Raw genomic sequence first — 21,100 nt, 5'->3', positions numbered from 1 at the left:
AGGAGGGGAAGCAAAAAAAAAAAAACAGGCCTGCAAAGACAAAACTTGCTTCAAAGGCCCACTCACACTTTCTGAGGAGGACCACTCAGCCAGCCAAGAATGAGTAGGGTAGTCACAAAGTTCAAATTCAAATGGACAAAAGCAAGCAAGACTGTCCTTAAAGGCTACATCAGCCAACAGTGCATATTCCAAATGTGACTAAATAGAGCTTATGACTATGCTAAAAGCTTAGAGGTGAAGTGTTAATCATACTTTGGTCTTGTCTCTACACAAAAAGCATTTTTTTTAACAGATTACATTTTTATTCCCAACTTTAGAATCGAGCTGTACAGCAACACAAGTAAATATTGCTGTGTATGTACATACCTCCTGGTAGGCTGCTTCTTTTTCACGGAGTTTACGTTCTAGCTTTCGACGTTCATAGGCATCCTCCTCATCTTCAAGCTCTTTCTTTCTCTCTTTTTCTCTTTCACGGTCTCTGCTCTTCTCTCTGCAGAAGACAGGAAAGGCCTACATATCAGTAACCATGAAATGAACAGAAAACCTGGAACTATAATGACACTACTATCACACATGTACAGTTCTTTAGCTCATCTAGAACGCTAGTGCATGTTCTCATTCTCTATGCTATTAAAACTCTTCACTGTTACAAAGGGACTCAGTCACACACCAGAGAGGGAATGAAAGCACAACTGTACTGATTAATATGACAACCACTAAATACTGCCTTTCTATGTTCTTACATGACAGTACATGCAAAGATGTGTGCGCATTTCAAACTGCTGCAAAACTGGTCTATATGAACACCATTACTGAATGACTGCCAACATCGTGGCACTAGCATTATACGAAAGCACCCGTTTCCCCACACAGCCCCACCGTCTCTGGCACGAGAGACTCAGATTAACAGTAATGATTAAAACAAGCAAAACTATTCAATTCCTGTCATTTTTATTTTCATGGTTTTACAAAGTCAGTCATGGGATAATCCTGTAACACTAACTGCTATCATGTAAATGGTACAATGACAATACAACTGCTTCTGTAATTCATCCTAGGAAGGATCCACGCAACAGTGTATGAAACAAATTATCATCACACAATAACTGCAGAGGACCTTCTGAAGTAATCACCATCTGAGAACCGTCAACCTTCAACTTCTCAGACTCCTATGTCTGCTGGGGCACACCCGTTTTAGCTCGATACCAAAATTCCATTCTCATCTTAATGATTCACAGTAATTCAAACCCATGCAAACATCCACCTGCAGGAACGCACACAGCTAAAACGATAAAAAGTTATAAACTAGATGGTTAACTTGTAAACAGATTTACCTTAAAGTCATGCAGACAGCTAAACTGACCTGAGAAAAAGGGAAAAGAAGAAGGCAGGGGAACTTCCCACTACAGAAAGTTCTCCTAAAGACCAACAATACAAGTATGTATCCACTGCATCTAGGGTTGCCATCTTTCTATGTGTTGAAAACTGGAACAAAAACCACGCAATACCCAAAACCCCCGTCTCTCCACCTATTCCCATCCCACCCACTTTCCCCGTCCATTTATTAGATCATCTTATATGTCATTAAGAGGTGGGATGCCTTATTTTGTCCCCCCCCCCTTTTTTTGGCAAGTCTCAGCATCACATTAGCAATGCTTTTCAATTGAAAATCTCATAAGATCTGCGTTTTTTTGCAAACTCCGGTATTCTGTTTGTACAGATAACCAGAATACTGGAGTTTGTACAGTGCTTTCCAGACTACCGGATGAACATTCTGATTTCTGAGCAATCCGGAATAATACCGTAGAGGTAGCAATGCCAATTATCTTAATTTCAGCAGCCCCGTAAAGTGGGTTAGCAGGGTGGATCACAAACAATTTCTACTCAAAAACTCAGAAAAGTGAAGCCTCAAGCAAAATAACCATTCATTCAGGACAAACTATTCTTAATGGATGACCAGCTGAAAGGTGAGTGGTGTTACTCTACACGGTAAATGTATGCAAAGATGACCACATGGCAACAGAGCAAATGCATACACCAGATATTCCTGAAATAAGTACTCAAAACAGTCAACTCTTAGCAGGGTGCCCTCTGAGTGCACTGACCAAGAGTCAACAGGCCTGTTAACAACAAAAGTGATGCCATCTAGAATCTACTTATGTGATGACAGTCAGTCTTTCAATTACAAAGAACACAAAAAATATGAATTCAATCCACTTACTGAAGTTAAACCAGAAAAGGCAGTTAATTAGAGCATAAAAAAAAGTTATATACTCTCAGTAACGTTACATCTGTGTTGCCCATTTCCATTCTTCCTCAACTAATGGGGTTCGAACCCACCTCGGCTATTATACTAGCTTGTGGCATCCAACAAACTCTTGAGCTCGTTCCCTACCCATAATGCACCACCCGTAACATCTGTCAGATCCTGGTTACTGCTTCACAGGAAGACTAATTATATGCAATAACCAGAGTTCAATACAAAGGACATTGGTGCCCTTGAAGTCTCTCATTCCTCCAGATGTCAAGTCATTAAAAATGGTGAGGGGGGGGGGTGGTGGTGGGTGGGGAGTTGAGGAAGAATGAAAATGGACAACACAGACGGAACATCAAGGTAAGTACATAACTTTTTTAATCTGATGCTAGGAGCCTAAATATGAAACTGCATTCACTGCAAGCATTCTTAAACCTGGAAGATGCCGACATTTGCGCAGTCAAAGAAACCTGGTTCAAAGCTGCAGACAGCACCTCAGCCATACTAAGTTACTCATCCTATCATACATTCAGACCCCAAACCGTGGGCAGCAAAGTAAAAGCAGGCGGAGTTTCAACACATATTAAAGACACACAAACACCTCCAGGCTGGTCAAACAGTATGATGCACAGGAGACACTCCAGGTGCAGTTAACGGTTGACAAGACCCCTATTCAAATTACATCTGGCTACAGGCCCCCAACCTTGATTCAAGATGTCCACTCCACCTATCTGGACCTCTTCTAATCTATCAAGATTCAACCCTTTACCCTGATCCTGGGTGACTAACTATCCAATCACAGACTGGAAGAACTACTCATGCCAGAACACAGATGCCCAGAGATTCCTTGATTTCGTCAATGCAAATGCCTTGGACCAGCTGGATGACACCCCTACAAGAGGTTAAAATATTTTGGACTTGGTATTAACCAACATGAGTAACCACTGCAGCATCCCTACAGTGTCATCCTCCCTGGTAAGATCAGAACACAAAACAGTCACTTTCAAAGTCACCATCTCCCCCAATCCCCCCCTCCCGCTAGGGTCAAACATAAAAACTTCTCCAAAACTGATTACAACCTCCTGAAGGAAGGTATAAAAGGCTTAACAGCCCTCTTCTCCTCCGTAGGAGCTGGCACAAATGTCCAAACCTGCAACAAAATACTATATGAGCATTTATATACCTGCATGAAATCAGGAATACCTGACAGGACAAAATCATCGTCCTCAAGGAAGAGTAAACCTGTCTGGTGGACATCTGCAATAAACTCTATAATTTAAAAAAAAAAAAAAAAAAAATTGCTGTCCAGGACCAAAAAGGGGCAGGTGGCTAATTGGAAGTAACCTCTCCTTAGCCAAACAAGCAAATAAGAGCACTAGTGAAATCCTCCAAAGCAAACTTCCAAACTGGCCACATCTACTAAAGATAATCATAAGGCCTTCTTCACATATGTCCACAATCTCAAAGGAAGCACTCAGATCTGCTCGGAACTGGTGGTCAAGGACACCACATACACAAATGCCATAGATATAGCCAACCTACTGGCAGACAGGTCCAGGGAAAACTTCACTCATCTGTGCCCCCCCCCCCCCCATCAGTAAATCAGGAAATCCACAGCACGTGTCTCCCCTCTCCTTATTTCTAGGAAGCAAGTAAATCACTGATCTTTCAAAGGCAAAAAACACAGCCTCCATGGGACCCGATAACATGCCAGGCTGCATCCTACATTAACTCAGACAGGAACTTGAAGCACCAAACAGTACAGGTCCCAGGAGTGATCCTTGAGGAACGCCGCTGGTTTCAGGTCTGTTGTTGGAGATGGATCTCCCTATTTTGACTATATGAGTTCAATCAGTGAGCCAATTAATGACCCATCAAATGATATAAGGGTTGATGCCTAGTTGGGTGAGTTTGTCAATGATGCCTGAGTGGGGGACCGTGTCTAATGCCTTGGCAAAGACCAGGTAGGCTAAATGCGCAGATTTCCCCTCGTCCAGGGCCTTGGTGACTGTCTCAAAGAAGTCCATTAGGTTTAACAGGCATGATCTCCCTTTGAGAAATCCAAACCGAGTAGGGTCAAGTGTTTGGAAATGACCTATATCTTTGCTGATAAGGTCCATGATGATTCGCTCCATGGCCTTGCAGATCAGGCTAGTTAGGCGAATAGGTCTATAGTTCCCAGGGTCAGTGGAAGCACCACCTTTGTGCAAGTGAATAACGGTGGCTATCTTGCATTCAGCTGGTGCGAAACTAATGCTTAGACTATGACTGAAAAAAGTACCCAATGGTATTGCTAATTAAGGCTGGAGCCTATGCAGGATGCAGCCTGGGATGTTATGAAGTCCCATAGCTGCTGTGTTTTTAGTCTTAGAGAGTGCATTTACAACATGCTCTTTAGAGATACAAGGTAGGGGACAGGTGGTAGGGATGTCCATGGGGTACGTGTGGCAGGGGACAGGGGAGTGAAGTTTTCAGAGAACCTGTCAGCCAACAGGTTTGCTATGTCCAGAGGCTCAGTATATGTAGTATCATTAACTACCAGTTTTGCACAAATCTGGGCCTTTCCTTTTAGTTTACGGATGTAACTACAGAATGCCTTCTGGGTGTCCTCTGTTGAGGAAGCTAATTTGGACTCATAGTTTGCTTTGGTGGACTTCAAAAGAAGTCTTTTTTGCTTGTTTAAGCTGAGGAGTGAGTGTTTCCAGTTTAGGAGGGCTCGCTCCCTCTTATTCATAGACAGCAGTTTATTCCTCTTATTGTAAAGCCTGTTAATGGCAGCTGTCTACCAGGTAGGTTTGCTCTTCCTTGAGGAGCTTGTTTTGTTCCTATTAGGTATGGCTGAGTCAATGCAGTTATACAGGTGTTCGTATAAAGCTTTGGTGTAGAGCTTGGTACAGTTGCCAGTTCCATTTAAGGGAGGAGATGCAGTGAAGCTATTTACATCATCCTGTAAGATGTTATAATCTACTTTGGAGAAGTTTTTTTTAGTTTAGTTGCTGCTGGGGTGGGGTTAGGTTTGATAGTTATTTCGAATGAGACCAATTTGTGGTCAGAACTCAGGGTGGACCTCACGGGGGGGTGCTACAGTGGTCCCCCATATTGGTGGGCACCAGATCCAGGATGTTTGCACCCCTTGTAAGGGTGTCAGCCAGCTGGTCCAGGGCACTGGAGTTAACGAAATTGATGAACCTTTGGGCAAGTGAGTTTGAGCAGGAGTAATTTACCCAGTCGATGGACGGGTAGTTAAAGCCGCCCCAAACCGTGCTGTTTGGATGCATCTTGATAGACTCAAGTAGCTCCAAACAGACAGAGTTGGTGTCCTGACTCATGGAGGGGGTCCTGTAGCTGGCAATGACTTGAACAGATGTCCTCTTAACAGTTAATTGTACTTGAAGGGTCTCCAAGGAGTCATACTGTTTAACCAATCTGGAGGTGTATTTATCTTTAATGAATGTTGACACATCACCTCCTTTAGTTTTCCCACCTTCAGTTTGAGGTCTGAATTTGTGGAAGGTGGTGTAACCCCATATGGCTGAGGTGCTTTCCACAGCCTTGAACCACGTCTCTGTGACTGCACAAATGTCTGCGTCTTCCAAGGTGAGGACAACTTCCAGTGAGTGCAGTTTCGTATTGAGAGACTTAGCGTTTAGTAGCTTAACCCTGAGATTGTTTTTAGATAGCATTTTTACATTGGGAATTTTGTTCTTGAGACACTGCTTAAAAAAGGCATTATGGGGGTGGCAACAGCCTTAGCCAGTAGCTGGAATCCCAGGGGTGAGAGATGAAGACCATCTCTGGCAAAGCACCGAGGTCTGTTAATCATGTTGTCCCAGGCTGACAGATATTGGATCCCCTTAGAATAACACCAGAAGCTAAGCCAATTATTGAAGTCAATCATTTTCTGTTAGTATTGAGGCATCATCCTAGGTGAAGGTAAAATGCTGCTTAAGGCTAGGGACATACCTGCCTGAGACACAGTCCCGAGAGCTATCATGTCTCTCTTCATATAGTCCAGAGAAGTACATCTCAAGTCGTTCACACCAACATGGACTATGACCGAGTCATAGCAGTAGCTGTTGTTGAGACACTTAACTGCATGTGTGTTACGGCGTATTCTGGCACCTGACAGACAGCTAACCGCAACCTTTTCCTTATCCAGCCTGGTGACAGGGACATCAGTGTCTCTCACAATGGAATTAACTATGACTAATGCATTTGATTTTGTGTTTTGCCTTAAGGGTTTGACCAGTGAGACACTGGTGCGTGAGCTGTGTGTAATGTGTTCAGCAGAGGAAGTATTATGTGTAGTGTGTGCTAGTATTTGTGTTTGGGAGGTCTCCAATATTTAGTTATGTATCTGGTGAGAACCTCCGCATATGTAAGTATGTGTGATGTGGGTTTGGGTGGAGTAAGAGGTGAGGTGTGCATGGTGGCAACTCATTCATTGTCATATATGCTGACTGATGCCTGAGAGCGCATGGATTCAAGGTTCTTAATATAGTTGCATCTCTCACATGGTGAGCTTGTGTGTACTAAAAGTAGAGAGTTGTTGAAGAAAGTACAGTTGTCTACTCTTACCATAAATGTAGATGTTCAAGTGTATTCACTGTTGCAGTCATCACATTTCGGTTACCCTGCCAGGTGTAGCCCTCAGTCGACCCGAATACCAGAGGCTTAGTATTTCTGCGTCAGTTGCTGTCGCTCCAGCACTGACGTCAGGTCGTCAGTGGTATAGAATCAGGCAGCCAATGCCATTACATCAGTTTTTCTTGCCCCAAATGTCAAGAGTCCCAAATAGGGAGCTAGGTTATGGTGGAAGAACACCACTAGTAGAAAGTAAATACCAAAAATCACTGTAACAAGTGAGGAAGAGAGAGAAAGAGAGACAAGGGGGATGGAGGGTGGTAAACCTGGACTGCAGCAGTGAATACACTCGAACATCTACATTTATGGTAAATGTACACAAAGTACAGTTGTGTACACTTACCATAAATGTAGATGTTCAAGTGTATTCACTGTTGCAGTCATTACATTTGGGTAATCTGCTTGCAGTTTGCCCTCAGTCGGCCTGATTAACAAAGTATTGGGTCCTATGTCAGTTGCTGTCCCTTCTTCCATGACGACAGGTCGTCAGGGGTATAAAACATGCAGCCGACGCCATTACATCAGTTTTTCTTGCCCCAGATGTCAGGTGCCTCCCTAATGGGAAGCAATTAAACATAAAAACAAAAAGGTATACCTACAACAAAAAAGCAAATACACCAAAAAGGCTTTTAAACATAGTAAAGGAAAGTAGAGGTATAGCCAAGAGAAGTTAGGGGGCAGGAAGGAGGGTAACCAGGACTGCAACAGTGAATAGACTCGAACATCTACATTTATGGTAAGTGTACACAACTGTACTATGTTCTTCGTGTTTCACTGTTGCAGTCATTACATTTGGGTAGATTCCCAAAGCTATAGTTGGGAGGAGGAGCTTAGAGAGCAATAGGGCCAGCAATAAGGCCCTGCAAGACAGCAGTGGCAAAGCCAGCTCTAGATTCAGAGAAAATTGGCAAATGATAATGCTTGGTGAAAGTATGTACTGAACTCCAGGTAGCAGCTTATATGATGTCCCTGGTAGGAACGCCTCTGAGAAAGGCTGTAGAAGTAGATGCAGCACTGGTGGAGTGAGGTCTGATCCCCTGGGGTATAGGTTTTTCATGGTGCTTATAGCAGAAATGAATGCAATGGCTTATCCATTTAGAAATGGTTTGTTTTGAAATAGCCTTCCCCTCTGCCCCTGCAGCAAATGCTACCAGCAGTTGTTCAGGTTTTCTTTGAAGTTTAGTCTTGTCCAAGTAGAATCTAAGTTGCCTGTGCACATCCAAGGAATGCAGTATCCATTCCCCTTTGTTCTGTGGATTGAGAAAGAAGGTTGGCAAATTAATAGGCTGATTAAGAGCCACACTGGATACCACCTTGGGCATGAAGGATGGATTGGTTCTGAGTGACACCCTGTCCGCATGAAAGATGATGAAAGGCTCCACTGCCATAAGGGCCTATAATCCAGATATCCTTCTAGCTGAAGTGATTGTTAAAAGGAAAGCTGCATTCCAAGAAAAAAAATTTAAGTCTGCAGTAGCAGCTTGTTCGAAAGGAGGTAGAGTGAGTTTCTCCAATACAAAGTTAAGGTCCCAGGCTGGGGTTGGAGCTCTCCTGGGTGGTCTCAAATTGTTGGTCCCTCTGAGGAACTGCTTGAGCAGAGGAGAGGAGAGAGCAGAGCAGAGGGGAGGTTCTGTGTTATAATGAGCTTTAATGGCTGAGGCGTGGATTTTAATGGAGAAAAAGACAGGCCCTTGGCGTGGATTTTAATGGAGGAAAAAAACATGCCCTTGTGAAGCATCTACGTTAAGTATTGTAAAATCTGAGGTAAACTGGGCGCTGCTGTGCTCATCCCTTGAGATTGGTTCCAGGCACAGAATCTTTTCCATTTTTCGGCATAAGATTTTCTAGTACTAGGCCTCCTTGCCTCTAGGATGACATCCATCACAGGTTTGCTGAGGGATGGTAAGGGAGAAGTTAAGTAATTAGCCAGGCTGCAAGGTTCAGTGTTGGAAGCTGAGGGTGCAGAATCTGATTCTCCTGCTGAGACAGCAGGGAAGGAGTCTGAGGCAGGTGCCATGGAGATAACCGTGACACACTGCGCGGGAGGGGGTACCAGTGTTGGCGCGGCCAGTCTGGAGCAATCAAAATCATCCTTGGTTTGTCCTGTTTGACTTTTAGTAGTACTTTGGAGAGCAGAGGCAGCGGGAGGAAGGCACAGACTGATAGGTTTTTCCAGCTGAAGGACAGAGCATCCACTTTCCAGGCTTGTTTGTTGGGAGCCCTTGTGCAAAATTTGTCCAAGTGGTAGTTCTGGGGGGAGGCAAACAGGTCTATATCTGGGCTCTCCCATTCGCTTGTCAACATGTTGAAAATCCTTGGTTCCAGTTTCCACTCGTGTGGGTCCATGAGGTTTCTGCTCAGTCCGTCTGCCAGTGTATTTAATTTTCCTGGCAGGAATCGAGCTTGTAGGTGCACTTGGTAGCTTAAGGCTGTGTTCCACAATGCCATGGCTGGTCTGCAGAGGAGATAGGAATGTGTACCCCCTTGCTTGTTTAAGTACCACATAACCATGGTGTTGTCCATCTTTACCATTAGTTGTCCTGGAAGAATGCAGTCCTTGAAGGCTATCAGAGCATTCTGTACAGCTAAAATTTCTTTTTTGATTGATATGCAGGTGTATTTGACTTGGGTTCCATTTGCCCTGAATGCACTTCCCTGCCAGGTGAGCCCCCCATGCACAGTCTGATGCATCTGTTAGGGTTTGGGCGGCAGGGGGTGTTGAGAAAGGTAGTCCCTTGTACTGGTGTGGCAGGCCTCTGCCCACCAAAGGAACTCTAGGCATAGACAAGGTATGATGGGAATCATTGTTTCTAGGCTGCAAGAATGTTGACTCCATATGCTTTTTAGATACACTGTAGTTTCCTCATATGCAGTCTTGCATATGAAATTAGAAGAATGCAGGAAGCCATGAACCCCATGGTTTGCAGTATTTGTCTTGCAGACAGCAGGGTTTTTGTGGCCACTTATTTGAAGTTGTCAAATGAATTTGCTTTTCTGGCGTGAGGTAAGCCATCTGGGAAGTTGTATTCAAGCTCGCATCCAGCAATGTAATTTGTTGACAGGATACCAGTTGTGATTTATTTTTGTTTATGGTGTACCCAGACAAGTTAGATCCCTTTTTACAAAACCTAGATAATTCAAAAGTATGTCCTGGCTTTCTGCCTGAATTAGACAATCGTCCCGGTATGGTTTTACTTGAATACTTCTTTGCCTGCAAAATGCAATGACGGGAGCTAGGCACTTTGTGAATACCCTGGGCGCAGTAGATAAGCCAAAGGGCAGTGCAGAGAACTGGCAGTGCGTGTAGCCTGCTTTGAAGCGTAGGCATCTTCTGTAAGATTCCCTGATTGGGATGTGCAGGTATGCTTCTTTTAAATCTAGTGTTGCCAACCAGGTGTCTTTGCCTAGCATAGGAAGTAATTGGTGAAGAGTCAGCATCTTGAATTTTGGAATCTCCAGAAAGGTGTTTAGAGTAGACAGGTCCAGGATAGGATGCCATGATTTGTCTTTTCTGGGTATCAGGAAAAGTATAGAGTAGAAACTTTGTCACTTTTCCTCTTCTGGTACCAGCTGAACAGCCCCCATGCTTAAGAGAGAAAGTACTTGTTTTTGGGCCTCTGCCCACCCACTTGGCGTTGGCAACGTGTGGAAGTGAAATCTATATCCCTGGGACGCTATATTTAAAACCCATTTGTCCTGGGTAATGAGTTCCCAGTTCTTTGCATGAAGAGCAATCTTTCCCCCCAAAGGGGCAGTCAGAAGTAAGTGCTGGGAAATTTTAAAAGGAAGTCATTGAGACAGTTTACCATAGGTGGGAGTCTTGTTATTCCCAGACTTGGAAGTGAAGGCCCCCCCACTGCTTAGCTCTGAGAGTCCCCTGAGACTGAAACCTGGGGTTTTTGCTGTGTCTGGGTTTGGCTTGAGAAGACCTGGAAGGGGCTGGAAAGTACCAATTTTTAGAGGGCCAGTGCTTACTAAATCTAGGAGGCTGAACTTGTAAAACATCTTTAACAGTTTGCATAGATTTAGCTTTATCTTCCTTCTTTTTAAGAACTTCTTCAGCCTTGTTGCCAAACAGGCGGTCCTGATTTAAAAAAGCATCCAACAATTTAGCTTTAACATGATCAGGCAAAGATTGCTCCTTAAGCCAAGCATGCCTTCTAAGCACAGACCCAGTAACAGCAGCCCTGCAAGAGACCTCTTGTTGTTGTGTCTTTCGGCTTTTCCCGGTTAGGGGTCACCACAGCGGAACTCTGGTCCGCTAATGATTGGTAGTTGATTTTTACGTGCCGAGTTACCAGCCCTGATGCACAACCTTCAACGAAGGTATGCCCATTCACGCACGTCTCCAGGGAGAAGACGCTCTAGCTGAGAATCGAACCGAACAGTGTCTTACTGTTAGGCGACAACGCTACAGCAGCACCACCACCGCAGGTATAAAGAATCAAAACCACATTGCAGTACGTTTTCCAACTTGTTCAGCAGAATGCATTAAATCCTGTAAGTCTTTATTTCCCACACGGTCAGGAATCATCATCATTTTCTGTTTAAGCAGTCCAATAACATGTTGCTGATATTTTGACATATGAAATTGGCAGTTTAAAGCTCTAATGGCCAAGGTTGCTGAAGTGTAAACCTTTTTACCCCATCTATCCAGCGCCCTGGAGTCTCTATCAGAAGGGGTAGGATTTTTAGCAGTAGAAGCCTTAATGCCCTTGGGCCCCTGTGAAATAGTCTCTGGAGCTGCAGTAGGATTTTTGAAAAGGAACTTGTGGGACTCGGTGACCCTGTTAGTATCTGTCAGGTTTACTGGCAGCAGAAGGCAGGGAATCAGGGGCCAAACTGGATTCCGAGAAGGCATCGACAATGTATAGTACAGGAGGAATAACCAAAGGCCTATGCTGAGGTAGGAGAAGGAAATCCTTAAGCCTCTTTTTTGAATCAGAAAATTCCTGGCTTTCTCAGTGAAAATGCTCCCTTAAGAGTATGTAAGGTTTCCCTAAAAGAAAAATCCTCAGGAGGGGAAGCAGAAGGAATAGAGTCCTCTGCATCAGAATCCTGATAAGTGGGTAAGGACAAATCCAGGTCATCAGAAGAGTCAGAAAAAACAGAATCCTGATCAGAAGATTCAAAATCAAGCTCAGCCCTAGGCCTCTTAGAAGGGGGGGAGGGAGGTTGGCTACCCCCGATTAGAGTTAAGTCTTCAGCCACTTTTATCATTTGTTTTTTAGGCATAGAGGCCTGAGCATGTGGCCTGGGAGTCATTTTTTTAGACATGGACCGAGATTTAGGCCTTAGTAATGAAGGAGGCGTCGATTTAATATGCAAGTCCGTAGGCCTAAATACACCCTCAGAAGCCGGTGCCTGCTCAGCGGCTCTGGACCCATCCAAGGAAGAGACATCCGCGGGTTCCATAGTTGAAGCATCTCGCGGCATACTGGACTCCGAATGGGTCTCAGTAGAGGCCTGCGAATCAGAAGTAGCGGGTATCAGGGGTGCGAAAGCACCTCACTGAGTACCGGCGACTGGCTTAGGAGAAGCGTCGTCGGCAGTTTTGGACCTCGGCGGCCTGCCTCTGTCTTTATATTTGTGTTTCTTCAGAATCACGGTAGTCGGATGGCTAATGGACAACATTTCTGGATAATTAAACCGAGAACCGAAACATTTAGAGGCAAAAATATACTGATGACTGATAGTACGCTGATTAAATAAAGCACAAAACCAACAGCAAGGTACATCGTTGTCATGGCCTAGGCAAGGAATACAGTACGAATGAAAATCTTTATGAGGTATTTGCTTTCCACAAGTAATGCAATTATTAACTTTTACTGACATCGGTAAGGAGCAAAAAAAAGTTTCCCCAACGGGGTACTTAGCTTTTAGTTGAAGACATCAGTTCTGAAACTCGAAAAAGAAAATTTCAGGAGTCGGCCGACCGGCACTTGTGAACTGCTTCTGCTTCAGGTACCGCAAAGCAAGCAAGAATGGTGTAATAGAGTCGGCTGCGAGTTTTATACCCCTAACGACCTGACATAATGGAAGAAGGGACAGCAACCGATGGAGGACCCAAGACTTTGTTAATCAGGCTGACTGAGGGCAACCTGCAAGCAGATTACCCAAATGTAATGACTGCAACAGTGAAACACGAAGAACATCTGTACTATGTTCTTTGTGTTTCACTGTTGCAGTCATCACACTTGGGTTGATTCCCAAAGCTGAAGTAAAGGGTGGAGGCAGTCAAGAAGACTGAGGGCTGACTAGGATGGTCTGCAAGACTGCGGTGGCAAAGCCTGCCTGGATTGGGAGAAGATAGGCAGGTGGTAATGCTTGGTGAAGGGTATTAACAGAAGTCCATGTTGCAGCCTCCAGGATGCCCCTGATAGGGACCCCTTGAGAAAAGCTGCAGATGTGGAGGTTGCTCTGGTGGAATAAGTCCTGACCCCCTTAGGAAGTGGATTCCTGTGGTAGATGTAGCAGAAATGGATGCAGTGTGCTATCCATTTGGAGATTATTTGTTTGGAAATGGCCTTGCCCTCTGCCCCTGCTGCAAAGCTGTCTAGCAATTGGTCGGTTTTCCTCAAAGATTTAGTTCTATCCAGGTAGAATATGAGCTGCCTGTGCAGATCTAGAGAATGCAGAATCCTTTCCCCCTTGTTTTGAGGGTTAGGGAAAAAGGTGGGCAAATGAACAGATTAGATGAGAGCCACACTGGACACCACTTTGGGCATGAAGGTTGGGTTAGTCCTGATGGAGACCCTGTCAGCATGAAAAATGAAGAAGGGCTCTGCAGCCATGAGTGCATGCAGTTCTGAAACTATTCTAGCTGAAGTGATGGCCAGAAGGCAAGGCTGTTTTCCAAGAGAGGGATTTTAACTCTGCTGAAGCTGCAGGCTCAAAGGGGGGTAGTGTGAGCTTTTCCAACACAAAGTTAAGATCCCAAGATGGGGTAGGAGCTCTTCTGGGTGGCCTTAAATTGTTAGCCTCTCTTAGGAACTGTTTGATGAGAGGGTGAGAAAAAAAGAGGTGGCTCTGTACTGTAATGAGCAGAGATGTCAGAGGCATGAATTTTAATTGAAGAGAAGGATAGGCCCCCTGTGAAGTAGGCCTGCTAAGTAATCCAGGATGAGAGGAAGGGAGGGCTGCACTGTTTCAGCTCCTTTAGCCTGGATCCAGGTGCAATACCTTTTCCACTTGTAAGCATAGGATTTTCTAGTGCTGGGGCATCTGGCCTCATGTATAACATCCAGGACTTGCTTGCTTAGGCTGGCAACTGGAGGAGAGGTCAGGGAATAAGCCAGGCTGCCAGGTTCAGGTCTGCAATTCGGGATGCATGAATTCTCCATTCTGCTGGGTCAGGAGAGTTGGGATCTGAGGTAGGTGCCATGGAGACAGGGGTGACAGACTGCGCAGTAGTGCGTACCAGTGCTGGCGTGGCCAGTCTGGGGCAATCAAGATTGCTCTTTGTTTTTCCTCCCTTATTTTTAGTAGTACCCTTGTAAGTAGAGGTAGAGGGGGAAATGCACAGATTGAGGTTTACCCATTAGAAGGATAGGGCATCCACTTTCCAGACCTTGCTGTGAGGTTCCCTGGTGCAGACGTTTCTGAGCTGGTGATTGTTGCGGGAGGCAAAGGGGTCCACTATCGGGGTGCCCCATTTCTGGGTTACAAGGTTGAAGGTGCTGTGGTCTAGTTGCCACTAATGAGGGTCCAGGAGGTTTCTGCCTAAGTTGTCTGCCAGAGAGTTTTGGGAGCCTGGCAGGAATTGCGCTAGCTGGTGAATTTGCATGGCTGAAGCTGTGTGCCAAAGGGTCATGGCTAGCCTGCAGAGGGGATAAGAGGGAGTTCCACCCTGCTTGTTGATGCACCACATCAGTGGGTTTTCTGTTTTGATCAGTAGAGGCTCCAGGGAGAGTAGGGGTCTGAAATCTGTCAGAGCATGCTGAACAGCTAGCATTTCTTTTTGGTTAATGTGCAGATGTATGTGATTTGGGCTCCAATGGCCGTGAATTCACCTGCCGTCCAGGTGTGCACCCCAGGCATAATGTGATGCATCTGTGGTTAGGGTCTGGGCAGCGTGGGATTGTGAAAATGGAAGGCCCTTGTTGAGGTTGCATGCTGCTGACCACCAAAGAAAATCTTTACTTGGACAAGGTATCATAGATATGATACTTTCCAAGTCCTGACAGTGTTGACACCAAAGGCTTTTTAGGTACCACTGAAGTTTCCTCATATGCAGTCTGGCATGTAGAATGCAGAATGCCATGAACCCTAGAGCTTTCATGATTTTCCTTGCGGATAACAGGGTTCTGGTGGCTAGTTGAGAGAAGTAGCCTGTCAGATAATCTTGTTTTTCTGGAGTAAGGAATGCCATCTGGGATGCTGTGTCCAGGCTTCCTCCCAGGAATACAATTTTTGAGTGGGGACTAGTTTGGATTTAATTTCATTTATAGTATACCCCAGAGAGGTCAGTAGGTCCTTTACAAAGGTCAGGTGCTGTAAGAGCTTATCTTAACGATCTGCCTGAATCAGGTAGTCATCTAAGTAGGGGTAAATTTGAATACTCTCTTGTCTGCAAAAAGCAATGGCTGGAGCCAGGCATTTTGTGAAAACTCTGGGAGCAGTGGATAAGCCAAAGGGAAGTGCAGAGAACTGAAAGTGCATAGATCCTGCCCTGAAAAGTACAGTTTTGTACCTACCATAAATGTAGATGTCCGATAGGTATGCATCTGCAGTCATAACATATGGGTTGTCCTGCCTCAGGCAGCCCCTCGGTCGGCCGGATTCCAAAGTCTGGGTCTGGCCTCGGCTGATGTCGCACTTCACCCGACGTCATAGCTCCTGGGGTATAAAGGCATCAGCCGACGCCATTTTCCTCAGTGTTTCTTGCCCCAGATGCCAGGTGCCCTCTGGGAAGGCTAAATTTGTATAAAAGTAGAAAATTCCAAACAGTAGAAATCAAAAAGTATATATACATATATACATACAAACAAATACACCATAACAGATCCCCCAGCTAGCTAAGAGAGGGGTAAGTACCCTAGGAATACCACAGAGGGAAGGAGGGTGGGTAATCCTGACTGCAGATGCATACCTATCGGACATCTACATTTATGGTAGGTACAAAACTGTACTATGTCCTTCAAGGATGCATCTGCAGTCATAACATATGGGTAGAATACCATAGCCAAACTGGGGGAAGAGGCACTAAGATAATGATGGTGTAGTTAAGATCCCTTGTAAAACTGCAGTTGCAAAACCTGCTCGGGATCTGGAGTATAAAGGAAGATTGTAATGCTTGGCAAATGTATGCACGGAGCTCCAAGTAGCAGCTTCTAAAATGTCTTTGGTAGCCACTCCTAGTAGGAAAGCTGTAGTGGTGGCTGTAGCTCTTGTGGAGTGAGGCCTGATATTTTCAGGAGTTGTCTTTCCATGAAATGAGTAGCAGAATCGAATGCAATTTCCTATCCATTTTGAGATTGTCTGTTTTGAAATTGCTTTTCCTTGCACTCCTGTTGCATATGCTACCAGAAGCTGGTCAGTTTTTCTGCTGGCCTTATTTCTGTCCAGATAGTAGCGCAGTTGTCTGTGTACATCCAAGGTGTGTAGTAGTTTTCCCCCCCTGTTCTGTGGGTTAGGGAAGAATGTAGGTAAATGAATAGCTTGGTTCAAGGATACCCTGGATACCACCTTTGGCATAAAAGTAGGATTGGTTCTCAGAGACACTCTATCCTGGTGAAAGATAAGGAAAGGCTGCACTGCCATTAATGCCTGCAACTCGGATACCCTTCTTGCTGAAGTGATTGCTAGCAGGAAGGCAGTTTTCCAAGATAAGAACTGTAAGTCTGCTGTTGCTGCTGGTTCAAAAGGGGAAGTGTTAATTTTTCTAGCACAAAATTGAGATCCCATGCAGGCAGAGGTGGTTTCCTTGGAGGTTTTACATTTTTGATCCCTCTCAAAAATTGTCTGAGGAGAGGATGAAAGAAGACAGGAGGATCCATGTTGTACTCTGCTGAAATTGCTGATGCATGAATCTTAATGGAAGAATAGGACAGGCCATTGTGGAACAGTTCTGCTAAGTATTCTAGGATGTGTGCTAGGTTTGCCAGTGTGACATTTGTTCCCTTTGCTGCACTCCAAATGAGGAATCACTTCCATTTGGATGAATATGTTTTCCTTGTGGAGGGTCTGCGAGCCTCCAGGATAATGTCCTTAACCCTCTGAGATAAAACAGTTTGGTTTTGTTTTATGCAATTTTCCAAGCAGTTAGCTGCAGGGTTTTTAAGTTTGGATGCAGGGTCTTGTAGTTGTTCTGTTAGAAGTAAAGGACATAGAGGTAGAGGCCATGAGTTTGTCCGAGACATGCTTCTCAGTAGCGGGTACCAATGCTGCCTTGGCCAGTCTGGAGCTATCAGAATTACCTTTGGCTGTTCCTCTGATCTTCAGTAGAACTTTGTACATCAATGGGAGAGGTGGAAAGGCATATACTGTCAGGGCCTTCCAGCTGAAAGAAAGGAGTCCACCCTCCAGGCTTGTGGGTGGTATACTCTTGAGCAGAATTTCTTCAGTTGGTGGTTGAGTGGGGAGGCGAACAGGTCTATCTCTGGCATTCCCCATTTCTTTGTTATGGTTTTGAAGATGTCTGGATGCAGCATCCATTCGTGAGCATCCGTGGTAGTTCTGCTTAAGCTGTCTGCTAGTGAATTCTCTTTTCCTGGTACGAATCTGGCCTGCAGTTGGATGTTGAGATTCAGGCCTAAGTTCCACAGGTCCATTGCCATCCGGCATAGCGGGTATGAATGTGTGCCTCCCTGTTTGTTGATGTACCACATGACTGTGGTATTGTTCATCCTTATCAGCAGGTGTCCTTGCTGGAGGAATGATTTGAATGCCTCGATTGCATGCTTCACTGCCAGCATCTCCTTTAGATTTATGTGTAGATTCAGCTGGTCTTGGGACCATAGGCCTTGGATACACTTGTCTTCCATGTGTGCCCCCCAGCCTAGGTCTGATGCGTCCGTGGTGATGGTCTGCCTTGGATGTGGTTTGTGGAAAGGCAATCCTCTGTTGATCTGGCAGGCCTGAGCCCACCACAGGAATTCTTTTTTCAGGCATGGAATGATTGGTATCAGGGCTTCTAGACTGTGTCTGTGTTGAGACCATACATTCCTTAGGTACCATTGTAATTTTCTCATATGCAGCCTGGCATGTGGGATCAAGATTATGCAGGATGCCATGTAACCCAGGGCCTGCAGGACTTTCCTTGCAGTAAGCTGAGTTTGTCTTGTTAATGCCATGAAGTAGACTGGTAGTTGTTTTTCTTCTGTGAGAAAAGCCATCTGAGTTATTGTGTCCAGTTCTGCACCCAAAAATGTTATCCTTTGGGATGGCACTAGTCTTGACTTTTGTATGTTGACGGTGTATCCCAAGGCTTGCAGCAGTTGTATGACATAGGCCAAATCCTTTATTATTTTTGTCTTGTTGTCCGCTTGTATTAGGCAGTCGTCCAGGTATGGGTAGATTTGAATTCCCTGAAGCCTGCAATGTGCAATTACTGATGCTAGGCATTTCGTGAATACTCTGGGCGCAGTAGATAAGCCAAAGGGCAATGCTGAGAATTGATAATGCTCTGATCCTGCAAGAAATCTAAGGTGTCTTCTGCAATCTGGTCGTATAGGGACGTGCAGGTATGCCTCCTTGAGATCTAGAGTCACCAGCCAAGACTCCTTGCCCAGCATGGGGAGAAGTTGCTGTAGGGTCAGCATCTTGAATTTTGGAACAATGAGATATGTGTTCAGTGCGGACAAGTCGAGAATAGGCCTCCATTGATTTTCTTTTCTTGGTTCAAGGAATAGTCTGGAGTAAAATCCTTGGCCTTGTTCCATAGATGGTACCTTCTCTATTGCTCTCGTCCTTAGTAAGCTGATGATTTGTTTTAGAGCCTCTGATTTCTGGCTTGGTGGAAGGTTTGGCATTCCTCTCTTTTTTGGTAGAGTGTGGAAGTGAAACCTGTAGCCTTTGTCTATTGTTTGCAAAGTCCATTTGTCTCCTGTAATGCAATGCCAGTTTTTTGAAAATAAAGCTAGCTTTCTGCCCAAGGGTGCTTCCAGTTGTTCCCTGGTAGGTGGAATCAGAGCCAAGTCATTGTGTCTGTCCTGTGGAAGTGGTTGTAGTCACAGCTGTGGCGGCACTTCTCTGGTTGGCAGGTTGCCACTGACGACCCCTGTAGGCACCCCTTGATTGACCTCTGCCTCTTGGGCGTCTATTTCTGCCTTTCTGTGCTCTGGAGGTGTCTAGAAAGGACCAATTCTTTAAAGGCCAATTTCTGCTGAACCTCGGAGGTTGGACCTGCAGAAAATCCTTGACTGTTTGGACAGATTTTGCTTTTTCTTCCACTTTCTTTAGAACCTCCTGTGCAGGGGAGCCAAATAAACTTTGTTTCTCCATAGGGGCATCTAGGAGTTTAGACTTAACATGGTCTGGCAAGGATTGTTCTTTTAGCCAGGCATGCCTTCGAATCACTGCTCCAGTCATAGCTGATCTAAATGAAGCCTCCAGTGCAAATCCTGAAGGGACTTATGGTCTAAAGGTTCAGGAGAGGACAGCTTTTTATTCAGCTGATCTAACAAAAATTCCTGGTACTGTATCATGTGAAATTGACAGTTTAAAGCCCTGGCAGAAAGAGTAGCAGATGTATAAACCTTTTTACCCCATCTCTCTAATGCTCTTGATTCTCTTTCAGAGGGTAGGGTTTTTTTGGCAGAGGCAGCTGCAACACCTTTAGGGCCCTGAGAAATGGTTTCTGGGTCTGCAGCATGGGCCTTATACAAGTGGAAGTAAGAATCCGGGACCCTGTAGTATCTGTCAGGTTTGGCAGGGGCCGGGGGAAGAGAATCAGGGGCAGTACTGGCATCATTGATTGCATCATCAACAACTGATAGTACAGGTGGTATGGCTAAAGGCCTATGCTGTGGTAAGTGTAAAAAACTCCTTAGCCTTTTCCTAGAGTCAGAAAAATCCTGACCCTGCCATTGGAAGTGTTCCCTCATTGAGTGTAGAGTTTCCCCAAATGAAAATTCTTCTGGAGGAGAGGCAGAAGGAATGGAGTCTTCTGCATCAGAATCCTCATAAGGTGAGTATGGTCCTTCCTGATGGTCAGATAAATCTGAACCATCCGAGGAATAGTCAGAGGAGAGAGGTTCAGGGGGTTCAGACCTAGGCCTCTTTTCAGGAGGGGGTTGTGAGGCCCTGTCTGGGTGAGGTTGGGATCCCCTGATCAGAGAAATAAGGTCCTCAGCAAGGCTGAGAATCTGAGAACTTGAGGTAGGTCTGTGAGAGGGAGCTTTTGTAGGTAAGGCCTTGGAAAGTTTAGCTGCTTTAGCCCTGGAGAAGGTCTTGATAGACATAGAAGCAGGGGGTCTAGCTGCCCCACGTGCAGGAGTAGAGATGTCCAACGGAATGGTGTCGGACAAATCTTGTGTGCCTGCTTCTTCAGTAGGAATTTCTGTAACCGACTCAGCCGGGGCCTGTGTGGCCTCGGTTGTCGGAGGCATGCTTTCGGCTGAAGGGAGAACCGAGGTCTCGGTATCAGCCGAAACGAGACACTCGCGGTAGGCCTAACCGTGGTTTCAGCCGAAACCGCGGGCCACGAGTGTCGGTCCTTTTCCTTGCATTTTTTAGCTAAATGTGTAGTCGGAGTCTCCGACGGCATTTTATAAGCAAAAGCGGAGCCAAAAAACTCTTCAGCAAACTCCGACCGACGTCTAAGTGTCCGTCGGTTGAAGGAAGCACAGGCTAAACAAGCTGATACGTCGTGGTCTGGGCCTAAGCAAGGAAGGCAGTAAGAGTGGAAATCCTTATGAGGTATTTGTTTCCCACAAGTTAAACAATTATTTACTTTGTCTGACACGAGGCAAGAAAGAGTCCCCAACGGGGTACTTAGCTTTTTTAGAAGTCTTCAGTAGCTGAAATCTCTGGATCTGACCGACCGGCACTTGCGAACAGCTTCTGCTTCGGGCACCGCGCGGCAAGAAAGACTGGGGAAAATGACGTCGGCTGATGCCTTTATACCCAAGGAGCTATGACGTCGGGTGAAGTGCAACATCAGCCGAGGCCAGACCCAGACTTTGGAATCCGGCCGACCGAGGGGCTGCCTGAGGCAGGACAACCCATATGTTATGACTGCAGATGCATCCTTGAAGGACA

General features: G+C 45.4%; 1 protein-coding gene across 4 annotated transcripts in view; it reads right to left on the bottom strand.

The window, feature by feature from the left end:
- The window catches only part of RBM25 (RNA binding motif protein 25), a 1,759,384-nt gene that overhangs the window by 242,451 nt on the left and 1,495,833 nt on the right, over window positions 1–21,100 (bottom strand). For all 4 annotated transcript variants that reach the window (XM_044074670.1, XM_044074671.1, XM_044074673.1 and 1 more), the window contains exon 10: window positions 367–490. In XM_044074670.1, the coding sequence (XP_043930605.1) occupies window positions 367–490 (124 nt within the window). The remainder of the gene's footprint in view (window positions 1–366; window positions 491–21,100) is intronic.

The sequence above is a fragment of the Protopterus annectens genome, chromosome 6.part0 (genome assembly GCF_019279795.1).
Source record: "Protopterus annectens isolate FY-2018-M chromosome 6.part0, PAN1.0, whole genome shotgun sequence".
Classification (NCBI taxonomy): Eukaryota; Metazoa; Chordata; order Ceratodontiformes; family Protopteridae; genus Protopterus; species Protopterus annectens.
Note: the sequence above shows the minus strand (reverse complement) of the source record. Positions and strands in the feature narration are given on the sequence as shown.